The following is a 15,688-nucleotide window of genomic DNA, read 5'->3' as shown; positions in this document are numbered from 1 at the left end:
TCTCTGGGTGTTGTGACGTGGTGCCCAGGGTTGCAGGACCATTCAGGTTTGGCCCTGCCACCCCCTCTGTCATATGGAGAGTTGACCAGGCCAAATTTGAATGAATGGCATGTGACATAGCACACAGGGTCACAGCACCATGCAATCTCATGTACCAAGTCCTGCGGATCAGAAACCACTGCTGCCAGGTGCGTGTAGGTCAGGCTCACTTTCCAGCCCTGGGTGAAAATATGTATCATAAACCTCCTTTTGTCAGTGAAATATGTTGAAAAGCCTCCACATGTACACCCAAAGGCCACCCCTGTATTAGCTCTGCCACTGAGATTGTCATTATGCTTAAAAATAACCACTGATTATTTCTTATTTCAATATTAAGAAATAATTGCATGTTAATGTGATATTATAGTTAATATTTTACATGGAGGTGAAAAAAAATCAGACTGCTATTCCAATGATAGTACTTTGCTTTATTATAAATATAATCCATATTATATATGTGGATGTTTTAACTGTGTGCAATGGGAAATATTACCTATACAAAATAACAAAGCTCTAGACAAGCTATTTCAGCTGATTGTACACTGATATAACCAGTGAATTTTGTTAATGTATTATCATATGTCATCATACATTCAAATAAATACACATTGTGATCATTGAAATCAATGCGAGTACATTTATTTTAATGTGTGGCTGTCTAGATATATGTATATATTTAGATAGCTTAACAGAATGGGGTACTGAATACATGCAGTCTCCTATTTTCCATCTGTTTACAGCAGCTTTATTCCTCAACCATTTTTTTATACCCTTAGAAAGTCACACATTCCACTTTGGAGACCACGTTTATAACGAGTTTCATCTTTTAAAATGAAAGTTTGTGTCAACAGAGCACACACAAAAATCTTCATGCAAAATCTCCTCCTTTTCTCCATGCACAATCACTCTGATTTTTCCCCATACCCTGATCATTCAAAAAGTCAAACATAATTTGAGAAAACTTGCCCAAAATAACCACTTTTGGGCCAATAACAAACAAAAGAAATTCCAGCTTGTAATTTGGGGGGGGAAATGTAAAAGCATCCGACAGTTCGAAGGGAGAATGAAAGGCTTTTCTTAACCATAATTTTAGCCTCCCTGTTGCGCGACGCTATAATGAAGGTTATGCCAGTGAGGTCTTTTCCTCAGACTTATTCAAACTCAGGTCTGCCAATTTGGGGGATGGGAATCATTGGTCCCCGGGGTCCCCGTGGAGGGAATGAAGTCCAGTCAGAGAAAATTAAGAGGAACAAGTTCCACGTTACACCTATTATCCCAATCTGTTGTTCTTCTAGCTCCATGAGTTTACACTGTTCTTTCCACTGCAGGCATCCGATGAAGTGAGCTGTAGCTCACGAAAGCTCATGCTCAGATAAATTGGTTAGTCTCTAAGGTGCCACAAGTACTCCTTTACTGTTCTTTTTGGACAGGTAATACAAGATTTGTATCTTCTAAGGACCTTTCAGTCTACGATCAAGTGGTGACTAAAGAAGGTAACAATGGATTTATGACAAGGATCAGGACAACTTCAGCAAACAACGAAGAGGCATGAATTTGGTTATGAACATACCCTTGCATGATTCACTAGACTGAAATGGCCAGAGAAACTTAAAAAGTTACCAAAGACATCTTTTACCTCTGACCAACCTCGTCATCCATCTGTTTCCTCATACCATCAGTCAAAATCCTCCCACCCATATCACTATTCTGTTACTCACATTATCCACAAGCCTCTCTCCTCTAGCATTCAAAAATAACTTAAGCAAACATTTCAACCAGTAATTAAAAGCCCTGTTTAAAATATGCAATATGTCATCAAATATGCATAGCATAATTTTGCAGACTCTGCTACAGTGTAAATCATTGTCTTGTATTTGATGCGGTATTAACGTGAAATATATTAGTGAATAGAGGAAATATTACCAGTAAAAGAATTTTACATAGATAATACAGAAGAAGTAGAATGAAATATAGAAGACTATTTCTGATGAAGTTTTGGTCCGTCATTTTGATAAAGCGAAAGGAGAGCAACTTCATTTATTAATTATACAGGAGAATTAAAATAAAACCCCTCTTGCCATGCCTGGAATATTAACACAAATCAAACTTCATGTAAAATTCGTGCAATTAGTTGCTGGTCTAATACATTCAGGCAAGGGGTTTTGTTTCAGATAAACCGAAAAACACAGCAAGTACATCATCTACATACACTAGGTCAAAAACTGTATACTTGATATTTTAAGGTGACTACAAATATTTAATGTCAGTTAGCCTATGCTTGATTATATATATTATACACACATCTATAATATTACTTAAAATATTGTTTTACCTACCTAGGGAACGTAGTAAGCCTTTTCTACTTCAGTGGACCTTTTGATCTCAAGTCTCCTGTAGAAATAATTGTGGAATTACAATATTAACCAGTTATGCACAGTAAAGCCTGTTTATGCAAACTCTCTAATCCAAGATGTAGATCAATCCCCAGACATTATTCACTTACTCAGTAACCCACTAGATAATCCGAACATGTTAATGTCCCTCAAATCATTCCGAGAAGCTAGCTGGTGCTGTGTACAAAATTACTGTCTATATTTTTTTAGACAGAACATCCATTTTATATTTCTGGTTAAGCAAAAAGGAGATCGGGGTTTTACCTCCGAGTGTGAACTTCAACATTCTTATTGCGTAAAAACATAACCGGATTTTATTAATTCGCTTTTGTTTAGTGCGGCAGTGGGACAATTACGTTAAAAATTAACCAAATGTAATAACTGGTTTGGCTGATGGGCAATACCTGGAATTATTTCCGACAGTACCGTTAAAAATATAGCCGTGTTGTTGCTGTGTCTGTACGTGGGGGGGGGGGGAGGAGGGGAGGACATGAAATGCCACCATTCCCTATAGTAACATAGTCACTTGGGGTGAGGCGGGGCAGAGACCGCATTCTTGCGAAATGTTTTGGTGGTTACCCCATTGTAAATTCTGGGCAGATTTTCAAAGGAAGGTCTGGGTCATGACCGGAAATCTGGCATTAGTGCATGCAAGTGCCCCGGTAGGCACCCTGCTGACGACGAGCATAAGAAACACCTGATTTCGTGAGCAAACGTGTGTGCACGCGAATCAGGCGCTTCCAAGCATGCCCGGCTGCGTGCACCTGCTTTAGCAACCCTGCCCGTTCGGACGCAGACGGCACGGGGGAGACTCGTGCCTCTCGGCATTTAGCATTAGAGGGAGAGCGCCTTGGGGTCGGGTGGGGGACTTGTGTATGAGGGCTGTCTGCTCCTCCGGAAAGTTCTCCAGATTGCTGCTTTTAGTCACAATTTTTTTAAAATTTTTAAACGCATCCTCACGCTTTGAAATAAGGCTGAGATTGGAGGTTTAAGGCAGAATCTATCAAAACAATCCTATTGAACACCTATGCTAGAGTTCAGCCACTGGGTTACAATTCTGCTTCTCACAAGTTTGTGCCGCACTTGCCTTGAATCCAAGAGGCTGGGTTAATCTTTAGAAAAGCATAGCTGTTCTCCCCCAGCTCTGGCTTTAATAGATCTGCTTTTTATAAAACTCTCCAGACTCTGAACTCTTCCCACGGGAGGATCAATGGCTGGATTTCAGGTTTCAATTAGCAGAGCCGCTGGACTGGATATTCAAGTGGAGATTGAAAACGGGGTATAGGGAACTAATGCATGCCTGAACATTCACCTCACAGCCAAAGTCAGTGAGAGAATAAAAGAAATTAAACCACTCCGTTGCCTCAGATCTGCCTGTGGGATGGCAGCACTTCAACAGCAAAAGCCAGACAGTAGCGCGAGTCATCTTCATCCCAGTTTCCCGCTTCTACTCTCTTCCCAGACTGCTTCTGAAAAGCTACACCACCAGCGCCAGGAAAAGGAGGTCCCATTAAAACCACACATCAGAGCTGGTTGACCTTGAGAATTGAGAGCCCTTTGCTGGCAGTAATTAAAGTCCAAGTTTTTCTACCTGCTCTACTCACGTTGCCTAGATTGCCTCCCCGGTGCAGCGGGGCTGGGACATGTAGATACGCAGCCGCTGCCTACCGCTCTCCAGCCCTCTCGCGCTTCCACACTCACTGGCCATGCGGCGCCACACGTCTGACCCGCAGCTTTTGAAAACCTTCCTCGGGAAGGGCGGTGGAAGTTCGCTGGCTGACTAGAGGCAAATGGGCGCCGAGTTCCCTCGCGCTGACTCTGTCCGTGCGGCAGAGAAAGTGACCTCCCTCCTGGAACGGTCCCTGCTAACACCGCCCCTCCGCAGGGGTCACAGGACACGCCTGGAGCCTAAGAAGCAGCACCTGGCCCTGGGGTCGGACTCTGCCGTGCACGTTTTATCTCCTCAGGACAGTGACCGCTGTACTCGGGGCTCGTTCCCCGCTGCCCCTGACCAGAGAGGCCAGCAGACCCCGTGCATGGGCTGCCATCCCCAAGAAGTTGTGTGGCAACCAGGTCGTGTTTCTGTGCAGTCGGACAGCTGCCTCCGGCTGGCACGGGTCTGCAGCTGGAGTTTATGACACCGAGAACCCCATGCAGTACACAGGGAGCTGACCGGGAGATGGCATTTGGAGCACAGAGTACACGCCAGGGGTACAATAACCTGCCATTTGGAACCATTAGTGTTGTTTAAAGTCCCTTTTTCTTAATATAAAAAACAGGAAAAAATACTGTCATTTGTGGTAGACAAAATAAGGCTCAGCACAGAGCCGCCTAGTGGTGACTAGTGGTACAGTCAACAGCCTCCCGGTGATGCTGTGTCTGGGTCTCTATATATTATTTCCGATTTCTCTCTGCATTTCCTCAAACTTTTATTTTCACCCTTCCACAACATTTAAGCCACTGGGACAGAGACGTAGCGCTTATAAAGGTGGCTAAAGAAAGCACCTTTTCATCCGACGTGCATTGGTTTTGCACACCAGCATCACTGAGCAATGAGATGCAGCTACCTGGAGCAAGCAGGAAAAGATTTTCGGCACCGTCCCTGGGCTACAAAGATGCTCGTTCTCGCTGTGATGAAAGGGGGGACATGTTTACGTTTGCTCTTCAGGGTGCAGCCCCTCCGATCTCCACGGAGGGAACCACCCCGGCGTGGAGCTCACACAGCCCACACGCCGCACAAAAAACACCAGAGGATACGAAGCTACTTAGTCCCCAACTCCCGTCGCCACCAGAAAATGGGCAAAGAGAGGGGATGGAAGCCTAACCCATCACACAATGCAGGCTCAGAAATGCGTCTGGCGTCCTGTTCCAAAGCTCAAGCCAATGCTAACGAACTCAGCCTTCAAAGCGAGTGGCACAGCCTGGGCTCGCATTTCCAATAACCTCACCTCAGGGGACACTGTGTCAAACCATTGCTATAGCCACAGCTTCTGTCCTGTACGCGCTCAGCCCCTACTCCGCACACAAACGTAAGACAAAGCTGCGTTTCGCAAAATGCTTTTTACGTGTAGAGAATTGTTTAGGTATAAACCTTCCAACTCTGAGGAGACTTCAACCCTCTCTCCCTTTTCCTAGTGCAGACCTCAATACATTGGTCAGGCGACAGGTAAGAAGAAAGCATTCCTCTCCCACTTCCTCTCTGTCCCCCTGGGAAAGCAGAAATGCAAACCTGGAACTACACAACACTATAGGACAGGAAAACAATGGAATGACCGCATGTTTTTAATCTATCACTCGAAACCCATGAAAAGTGAGCTGCCATTAGTATCCACTGGATTTCTTCCCCCTAGGCCAGTTAGATCATTTCAACTGCATCTTTGTAAAACGTAAACTGCTTTCAAACACCACGTTAACGTTTTGCCAGGTTTATTTTACTTGTTATACACAGACAATACAAACGGGCAAAAAACAAAACATCTCAATGGAGCTTGCACTTGTATAAATCATTCAGTTCCACACACATAACAGAACAAATATAAAAATCACAACATTAGATTTACAGAGGAGCCAAAAATATACACACGTTTATGACCCTGAATTTCTATTAGGAAAAATTTCCCCGTCGGCTGGAATCTTGGCTGACTATTTTGCCTGATGCATATTTCACTTGATATTTTTTTCCATATAAAAATGCTTTAATTGTATAGATTTGCTACTCAGAATTCAAAGACTTACTATTCTACTTCCACGGGGGAGAGCTTGGGGGTTATGAATGCTCCTTCTCAAAGTAGTAAGAGACGTAGAGGAGAGATCACTCTTACTCGCAATACTTATGGTATCCCCCAGAAAGTTAGATTCAGTTATCTACTTTATGAAAAAGTCAATTCCAAAACTAAATGCAGTAAAATATACAACTCACAACTCATCTTCACTGGACTACACTATGATTACCAACAATTCAGTCGTCTATATCGTTTGTAGGTTATTCATTACAACGATTTACAGAAATATAAATAAAGGGGGAGAAACTGCAATGAAATTTGGAAACTGTTTGTCAGCATATTTGGCACCTGCACAGGCCAGTAATGGATTTGGCACTTGGAGGGGTGGGAGGAACAAATAGGGCAAAAATAATGTTGCTGTCGAGCTACTCCTCTTCAAGAAAAAAAAAATTACAGATGCGGTTACTTCGCTGTTTGAAGGCGTCCCGCTACTTAATCGACTTTCCAACCGGATCGATCGCTATTCTTTTGAGGGGCAAGCACAGATACTCCTCAGCTGTGTCAGTTTAGGGCACAGAGTAATTTATGCCATGCGAGGGATCGCAAGGAAGTGTGAAACCCACTATTCAGTGCTATTTCTATTGGACATTGTGTGTTTCCGGAGGCATTTAGAACAGAGAGTGAACTTTGGGGGTTGGGAGAGGAGAAATCGAGAAAGTTAAACATGATCTAGTTTGGGGACTCCACAATGGGAACAAAAAGGTATAGTCATTCGTTACAATAAATTAAACACTATGTACAGGCGTTTCACAGGCTTTGTTCCACTAAACTTACTAACATCCCCAACTATCCATCCATGGGAAAGGAAGGAAGCGCTGTATGGTTTTAAGAGTCAAACATCCTGCTCATCGATGGGGTTAGGAGAATTAGAGGGAGATTCAACGGCAGGAATTGCTGCTTTCCCATATCAGCGCCAGCACCGGGTGCCAAAGAATGTCAAGATCTCCTAAAGGGGCTGGAGGGTTTCTTTACACTTCAGAAAGGGAATCAGGGAGCGAGGATTACAGCTAGAACTCTTTCACGGGGGGAATAAAAAGATACAGCTAAAGTTGGGATCAGTGCGCTAACTGCGGAGAAGTTGTTGTGCAAAAGGACTGTTGTATTCACTGGAGATCGTGGCGGTGTGAGCCCGACTACAAAGCGAAGCAAAGGGACGGGGGAGAGTCTAGCTGTGGGAGTAGAAGCCATAGTAGCCGATGTCCTTGGCGCAGTTCTTTTCACAGTCCCTTTGGGTCAGCACTTCGCTCTTGAGGGGAGAGGAGCTCTCCGACACCGGGGTGTCAGAGGGCGAGATCCGCCTCCTCTTGGCCTGCTCGTAAATCCCAGAATCGGTGGAATCTATGGATTTAATGGACGAGGGGGTCTCGATCCAGCTGGAGTCAGACAAGTCTTTGGGCTTGGAGTCCTCGGCGCCCGGCAAGGGGGATCTCTCGGTGACCAGGCTGTCCGCCTCCTCCCCTAGGTAAGGGTTGCTGGTGGCCATGCGGGCAGCGGCTGCGCTGTTGGGCCAGCAGGAGAGCATGGAGCTGGATTTGCCGCAGTACTGCGGGGGGCTGCGCGCCCCCCATCCCGAAGGGTCAGTGTAGTAGCCCAGCGGCCGCCCCGTGCAACCAGCAGCCTGCAGGGGCAGCGCCTTGACCCCGGCCGCTGCATAGGACAGCAGGGTGGCGGCATTGCCAGCAAAGTCAGTGGCCGTGTCGTAAGCGGAGGCCGCGAAATCTAAGCGGTTGTTGGCCGGGGTGACAAACCAGCGCTGCGGAGACGGGGCTCCGGGGTCTTCGGCTTGCTGTGGAGAGAGCAGCCCGTTGGTGTGGGGCACGCTGCGGTCACTGCCTGGTCCCGGGCCAGCGCCAGCGCCGGGGTGGAAGCGGGACTTGGCGTAGTTACTCACGAACTGGTCCTGCAGGAAGGAGCCCGCCATGGCGTAGCGGGCCCCGGGCACGATCTGCGAGCGGGGAGAGTCATTGGGGGAAGGCGTGAGCCGGTCCATGTCGCAGCCTGTGTAGATCCTGCCAAAGAGAAGGGCAGAGTTCTGGGTGTCCTGAGCCAGAGCAGGGTGCAGGCAGGTAGGCATCCTGCATGGATCCCTGGGTCCGCTGGAGCCAACGGGAGTTTTGTCATTGACTTCAGTGGGGCCAGGATTTCACCCAGTGCATGCTCCCTGGCAAGAGAGCCCCGTTTCAGAACTGCTCGGTAAGGAGCTGCTGTGACCGGAGCGGAGAGACTTAACAGAAATACCCCGAAAATACGCAGAACCACAAGAGTTTAGCACAGGTGCAGAAGCGGGGCCATTCAGTGATTTAAAGAAACCAGTTGACCAGATTGACATGACAACCTGAAACAAACCAGGCAGATATCCCTACAGTTCTGGTTCATCTTTACATTGAATACTGGGGAGGCTATCGGAGGCCAGAAACGTTTTTAAAAAATCAGATTATTTTACACACACCACCCGCAAAGTGGATCTAACGTTTTAAATGTTTTAAAAAAAAAAATAGGCGAGCACAAACTGAAAAAGAGTTTGCTCTGTATATATTTAGTAGGGTCGTAATTTAAAGGCTGAAGTTTCTTGTTTTTATTTATTTAAAATCCACAAGTCAGCTAACATCCTATCATCTTTCATGGTACCTTGGGAAATTCTGCATTGTGGAAAATTGACCAAGCCCACAATATGCGCAACAGGTAACCTGGTCCATTTGTAGCAAACAGCGTGAATGGCAGACTGAAAAATTATCTCTGCGGTTTGACACTTACTGTTCAGAGTCACAAACCACCTATCAAGATGTTATTGAATTTAATTTCAGCTAATCTTCAGACACCTACTGAAGGAATTTTAAAAGCAGATGAGCCCAATTTTTTCCAAGATAACCTATATATAAGCCTTCAATCTTGGGCTGCAATTTGTGTTTATAAAACCCTTAATGGATGAATAGTTAGTGTGTGCGTTTCATTCAGGCTAAAACTGTGCTTTAATTAACCCTCCACGCCTCCTGAAATTACTTATCCAGAACACAGTTGGCCCTTAAACAAATGCGATGTGCTAGACAGCATTTAAGCTCTTTTTAAAGAGACATACGTGTGAAGTTTATAATTTAAAAGAAAAGAGAGCAGAGACATTTTGTGGTTGGAGAAGTCCAGAAGGTTTTTCATCGTTAGTCTACCCTATATATAGAAAAGTCCTATTTAAGTTACACAGACCATGTAGTCTCTGCACTGCACCAATGACCTATTTTGTATGCTCAAATACTCGTTAACTTCTCCTTTGCGGCTCTTACCAAAATCAACAGAACCCCTGTATTTTCCCTCCGATCACTTGCTGCACATTCCATTGCATTTTTGGGAAGGGGAGTGAACCAGCTACAATTATATTTTTCAAATAAGAATAAATGTGTAATATTTAACAGCCAGCTACTTTAAATTTAAGCAGAGTGATCACTCTAGGAGCTTGATCCCAGTTTTAGGCCCTGATTTAGAAAAGCATTTAAGCACGTGCCTAGCTGTAAGTGTGTGCTTAATCCCATTATTTCAATGGGGTTTAACTGATTTGCTGAATAGGGATATATTTACGCAACTGCTTAAAATTAAGCACATACTTAAGTGTTTTAGTCAATGTGGGGCTTACTTCGTGGCAAATCTCCTACTGACTTCAATGGGATCTGGAAAAGGCTTTATCTGGGGGGCTGTTCCCATTTCCTTAAAACAAATATATGTTTCTCTTACTCAGAAGGAAAACATAAAAATATTCCCCTTAAACACAGAGCCCAATCCTGGCAGGTGGTCAGCCCACTCTGTTCCAATTGAATAGGAGCTCAGGCAAAATTAGGTGAGCAAAAACCCGTGCGCTTTCCCATTATGTTTGAGTTCCCCACCTCCCACCAGGTCTCCGAGTAGCACTGGGTTGGGGCACTTCTCACTCATTTTCTAGATGATTCCCCCTTCTAGACTCCAATGCTAGAGCAGTTTGTTGATTTTATTGCTTTACAGGCACAGTAATAGCAGATGGGTGTGAGATGTCATTAGTCTCATTTTTGTTTGTGCTCTATCTCCACTGTGTTGGGGGTAAAAGGAATCAGAAGTACTCAGAAATAGCACCTTAGCTTGGGTACTCTTTCTGCCTATTCCAAACCTTCCTTACAGGGGCCATTGAGCAGTGTACATTGTCTCATTAAGATGTTGGGCTGTTCCACTGAGTGCGGGAAAAGGAGCATGGGGCAAACCTCTAAAGTCAAGTTTGAATTCCGTATCACAAACATACCATCGGTCAAAGATTAGACCAGTATGTATGGCCAATGATCTTGGATAAAAGCATAATGAACCCTATGTATATTTGCCTTCCACGAAGACATTTCCTATCATATATAGATTAGATATATAGGAACGGCAAAAACGCCAAAATGAGAAACAGAAGAAATTTTCTTTAAAACTCTCTGAATAGTGTCCAGGATGATTTAAAGAGTCATTTATATTCAGTAGTTTAACTCCCATTCAAGGGGTCCTTATTTCATAGCCTACATACACAGCTTGAATAAACTGGAACTTGAAAATGGGTACAAAGTCATATGCCAGAAAGAACATCACAACTGCCAAAGTCACACGCAGCCTCAGATGCAGGCAGAGGGGGTGAGAAGAGCATCTGTCCCCAAACTGCACAAGGTTGTATTGAATGTGCTAGCCAGCCTCTTCCAGCTATCTCTTCGGCACAGAAGATTTGCCTCTTACTAACCCAGGCGTACAAATTAATGCGGAAACCAAGAGTTTTCCATGAAAAATAAGGGAGACAATTGAATTTCATTTCTATTCAGTCACCCGAAACCCAGTCCCGAGTTTAGGAGCCTGCATTTGCTTTCTCTTCTCTGGGAGAACTTTTTTTTTTTTTAAAAAAAAAGCTCAATACTGAATATTTCAATGGTTAAATAATTAGAGAGATTTTTAATACAACCCCAAATACAAAACCAAATAGAGTCTCTACCGGCCTATGTGGGCGCATCCGATAAAATGGATAATAAAAATACAATTTACTTACGTATCATAATTGTCTCGAAAGCCTTTTGCAAAAGGGTTGTGATCTATTTTCAACTGTGTAATCTGGGAAGGAAAATAGAGGATCAATGAGTATTTTCTCGTACCTATACATAATGAAAGCATGACAACGGACAGGAGACGCATTGTTAAAGCACGGCTGTTCGATCTTTTTTTCATTAGTTGCTCAAATTGCCGCTTTTCAAAATATAAAAACTAAGCTTAGCGTATTTATAAAGGTTTTAATTAGAGGAAAATTGTTGGGTCTTGTAATTACTGAAAAAATGTGAAATAATTTTGACAGTCTATTCTGAAAAGTAATTATTCACAATTAAAGTTAAAATTTAGGATAAGAAATGAATATTTCAAGTGTTTTTATATAACATTTTAAGAGATTATTGTATCTATGCTTGGTTTAGCAATCGAAAACGGAATACACCGACTTTTATTTTAATGCATGCCATTTAAAAGTGAGAGCAAAAAATATCTGCCTCTACATTAACAGGATTTTATTCTGATTAAAATGTACCATCACCCCCAACACAGTCAGCAGCATCAGTGGCTCTTTGCAGACTTGCTTAAAAATCACCTCAGATTAAATGTGTGTTTTTCAATGGGAACATAACAGCTATTGACCAATATTATACTCTAGTTTTAATATAATAAATGCCAATCGGGTTTCCGCTTGGCCTCCTAAGAAGATGTTCACTGTGGAAACTGATGGTTATTGCGCCCCTATGAAATATTCACTCTGTAGACCCCACGCCAGACTTGTGTGTGCTCGTGAGACTAACCAGGGCAAATGCAAAGAAACAGAAATCTGATCCACACATTTGCTCGTGTTGCGGATTTGGGGCTCACAATTCGTGACGGTTTTAGCAAAAGGTACAGAATTGCAACGTCAAATATATACATCTAGGTCCAGCCCGCCCGGATGCTGCCGGGCGGGGGAATACAACGGTGCCGGCTGGATGCAATCACCCCTTCGCCGCAGACACACGCGCGCGCCAGCACTCTGCACGGCGTGTATCCGCTTCTCTCTCCCCGGGCACCTACACGGAGCCCCACGAGCCGGCCTCGGAAGCTCTAAAGCGCTGCTGGCCGGTTGAGGGTGAGGATGGCCGCGCGGGAAATACAGCGCCAAGCTCTTTACATCGGTGTTCTGATAGGCGGTGACGGCTATGAACTGAGTCTCCGGGAAAGTGAACGTCTGCACTCTGCCCGGCTGGTTAGTATCCTCCGTCCCGTCTTCGTTCACCTCCACCACATGCAGACGGGGCTGGTACTTGTGTAACGACTGCAAGACCACCATCTGTCAGGCAGAGAAAAGGGAGGGGGACAAAGGGGCAGAAACGCTAAATTGGAGCAAGGAAAGGGAGAAAAAGACAGATATTTGCTGGTATCAAAGCGCTTGAATAAAAAGCCGTGGCCGAGCTGTCAAGAGAGGATTATACTCAACAAAGAAGGAGAAATGCACCCCTAAGACACCACCTAGTCATCGCTCCCTTTTAGCAGGATAGCTACAGATTCACTCCACTTCAGAATGCTCCCCCCCCCCAAATACATAACCCAACTCTGATCAGGGTCTGGGTTTTGTTGCTGGGTTGTGCAGGATTATTTTTTCCCCCCTTTCTCAGAAGTCCTGTACAATTCCAACTCGTTAGGAACAGAAACTAACACGTTTTACCCTAGCAGTATGATTTATTTAAGAAAACAGGGATCTGATCTGAATTTTCAGGATTTTATTGGAAGCAACAAATAAGAGCGTGTGTGAGGTTCACTGACCTGCCCGTTGTTGTTTGATGCTCCTTTATTGTTTGTAAGTTTTAATTTCCCAAAAGAGATTTCCTGACGCATCCAGTGGGCTCCTGTGTTGGGGGAATCGGGGTGCATGTACACTCGGTTTCCTAAAGAAACAAATAAACACACCACGATTCTTACACACACACCCTTCTTGCAACTGTAGCAGCACACACAGGGGTCCTGTGAATCGCATTAAACTTAGCAGCGCGTTACCGGCGATGCGTCCTTCGTTTTAACCGGGGAGGATTAAAATAGCATTTTCTGAACACCCTTCACTCCCCCTCCCTCTTTTTATTTTTTTTTAAAAGCATCATTGGCCCATTCTCGTTTAAGAAGCCGCCTGAGCCAGTCCACAAAGGCTTTAATTAACTACTCTCACCTAAATATGTGTCGGGAAAAGTGTTAATTGGAAGAACTTGCCTTGTACATTGGTGTCCGCCTTGCCGCAAGGAACCCATTTGCCTCCTTGAAATCTCCAATGGTTGGGATCAGCCAGAATTACATCCACAAAAATATTGTAATGAGCCGTGGGATCGAGACCAGAAATATTAAAACTTAGAAAAGGAAACATGCGCCTGTTAAAAGAAAACACACACACACAAAACCAACCAGTTTCGTGATAAATAACAACGGGGGGACCTTAAAGGGCTGTATGAAGAGGGGATGAGTACAAAAGGAGGAGGGAGCCGCATTGGGGGCCCTCTCCGGAGGGACTGCTGGCCAGGTAGGGACCTGCACCCTATCTCTAGACACCTTGTACTAGCACATCACGAGCCACCCTAGCAGCTGCCACCCAGGCGCCCCCTGTGACCTACCCGTCCAGCTCCCCATTGTCACGCTGGACTTTGCGGGTTGCATTGTCAGTCACCCCGAACACTAAGCGTAGATCGCCCCCCTCAAAAGCCTCCGTAAGGAAGAGTTTGGAGTCCCAACCCCACCACCTAATGTCCAGTCGCTCCGTGCAGCAGCCGCAAGTGCCGCTTACCTCCCTTGTTTGGTGATGATCATCTCTGTCTGGTGCCGGTGAAATTTCAGCCAGAGTGGCCTGTTGCACAGGTAGACCTGAGCTTTGCCGGGCACCAGCCCCGGCTGGGTGGAGGAGAACTGGTAGAAAGGCGCCCCTTGGTAGGAATGGCCGTACTGCTGGGGATAAGGGTAGCCCGCCGTTGGGTAACCTTGGGGAGAAGAGTTGGACAGGAGGCTGTTGTAAGCTCCATTGGTGATCACAGGATGGTGAGCCATGTAGCGGCTTGGACTGGCGATGGAAAAGGCTGGGTGCGCGGGTCCATGCTGGCTGGGGTAAGGGAACATGGCACTAGGAGCAGCGGCAGCGGACTGGGGTTGGCTTGACTGAGAGAGCAGATAGCGATCTGCAGCAGATCCATCGAAACTGTGACGAAGCTCCGAGACCCCGTCCAAGACGGGAGAGAGTTTATTTCTCTGGACGTCCCCTGGTGTGTCCTTGGAGTCAGGAAAATTGTCTGTATCTGACTGATTCGTCATCCCCCTGGTAATTTTTTTCAGAGGTGAACTTCTCTCCAGGTTGTCAGCGGTCGAGATAATGGGATGATCATGCAAGGCAAGCTCAGATCCGCCTGCATGTGGGTAACTGCTGCTCACATTGAGAAATTTCTTGGAGAGCATGACAGAGGGAGAAAGACAATGCTCCAGCTGCATAGCTCAAGCACCGATATACTCACCCTTCAGTCTCGGGTTCTAAAGGGCTCCTCTTAACATCAACTAGACATCCTGGGACCCTCACGAGGCAGAAAGCACTTCTCCCACCAAATGCTTCCCCAACGTTTGATTTACTTTTTTTTTTCCCTGGGAGAAGAGATTGGCCAATTGACACTATGCAGCAATAAGGAAAGACTCACTTTTGATTTTGCTTGCTTGTGGAGCGGATGAAACGGCTCCTGCCATTGGTTAACCGCTGACAGTAATTTAATTAGATAGACATTAATTAGGATAATCACCTGGCTCCTGGTCGCGACGATCATGGCAAATTGAAGGAGATGATTTTATTGTGGGATACAAGGGGGGAGGGGGAATACTGTGTTTGCTATGAGTGCTCATTACCGTGTGACCTTTCGAGCTTTGTGACTACGAATAGAAAGAAAAAAAAATCAAAGACCTGCGATTTCCTAATTTTCCCCCTTTTTGTGAAGAAGGAAAGAGATAAGATGCTGGAGACATTTGGGTTCAGAATGAGCCCAGGTGTCAGCATTCACTCTGAATGTAACGATTTCAATGTGCAGAGCATACAAACCACATGCTGGAGGCCTTATCTCCCCTTAGAAGTTCCAGAATTTGGCTTTCCCGTCTACGATGAAGTGCACAATAACGGGACGCCATCCTTTATAAGATATACCCCCCCATCCTCTCAGTCTAACTCCCTCCCCCCAAAGGTAACTGCGGCGTTGGAAAAATAAAACACCCATAAAACTCCGTTCAGGCAGCATAGGTACACAGGAACAATGTATCATCTCTTTTACCTTTTGAAATAATTATAAGCTGTACAGCTGAAGTGCCCTAATGTATTTGCAGTCATGTTTACTGAGTCTTCAGTAAATAAATATTTGATCTGTGTGCTGTAATGCGGGAGATTATCAGAAAAGCATGGCACAAGGCATCCATCTCTCCATCTCGCTC

At 45.1% G+C, this 15,688-nt stretch overlaps 1 protein-coding gene and 1 long non-coding RNA gene across 2 annotated transcripts; both read right to left on the bottom strand.

The window, feature by feature from the left end:
• Positions 1–468: 468 nt before the first annotated feature.
• Positions 469–4,585, bottom strand: LOC141995917 (uncharacterized). The gene is made up of 3 exons (XR_012641436.1): positions 3,520–4,585; positions 2,376–2,430; positions 469–1,523 (listed from the first exon to the last, which is right to left on the bottom strand). It is a non-coding gene; the product is annotated as an uncharacterized LOC141995917 (long non-coding RNA).
• Positions 4,586–5,841: 1,256 nt separating this feature from the next.
• On the bottom strand, positions 5,842–15,379 carry TBR1 (T-box brain transcription factor 1). Its single transcript, XM_074967440.1, has 6 exons — positions 14,022–15,379; positions 13,457–13,611; positions 13,019–13,140; positions 12,387–12,545; positions 11,238–11,299; positions 5,842–8,223 (listed from the first exon to the last, which is right to left on the bottom strand). The coding sequence occupies exons 1-6, from the start codon at positions 14,711–14,713 to the stop codon at positions 7,380–7,382; spliced, it is 2,034 nt and encodes a 677-aa protein (XP_074823541.1). The 5' UTR covers positions 14,714–15,379; the 3' UTR covers positions 5,842–7,379.
• Positions 15,380–15,688: the final 309 nt, after the last annotated feature.

This window comes from Natator depressus, chromosome 11 (assembly GCF_965152275.1).
Source record: "Natator depressus isolate rNatDep1 chromosome 11, rNatDep2.hap1, whole genome shotgun sequence".
Lineage (NCBI taxonomy): Eukaryota > Metazoa > Chordata > Testudines > Cheloniidae > Natator > Natator depressus.
This window is presented reverse-complemented; position numbering and strand designations above follow the sequence as displayed.

Bases quoted from the DNA above. Each gene is read 5' to 3' on its own strand.
- TBR1 (XM_074967440.1), bottom strand. From the start codon at position 14,713: ATGCAGCTGGAGCATTGTCTTTCTCCCTCTGTCATGCTCTCCAAGAAA. The intron at 13,141-13,456 runs GCAAGTTCTTCC...TTGTTTCTTTAG, and splicing joins GGCGGACACCAATGTACAAG to GAAACCGAGTGTACATGCAC. The intron at 8,224-11,237 runs GTAAGTAAATTG...TCTCTTTGGCAG, and splicing joins TTTCGAGACAATTATGATAC to GATCTACACAGGCTGCGACA.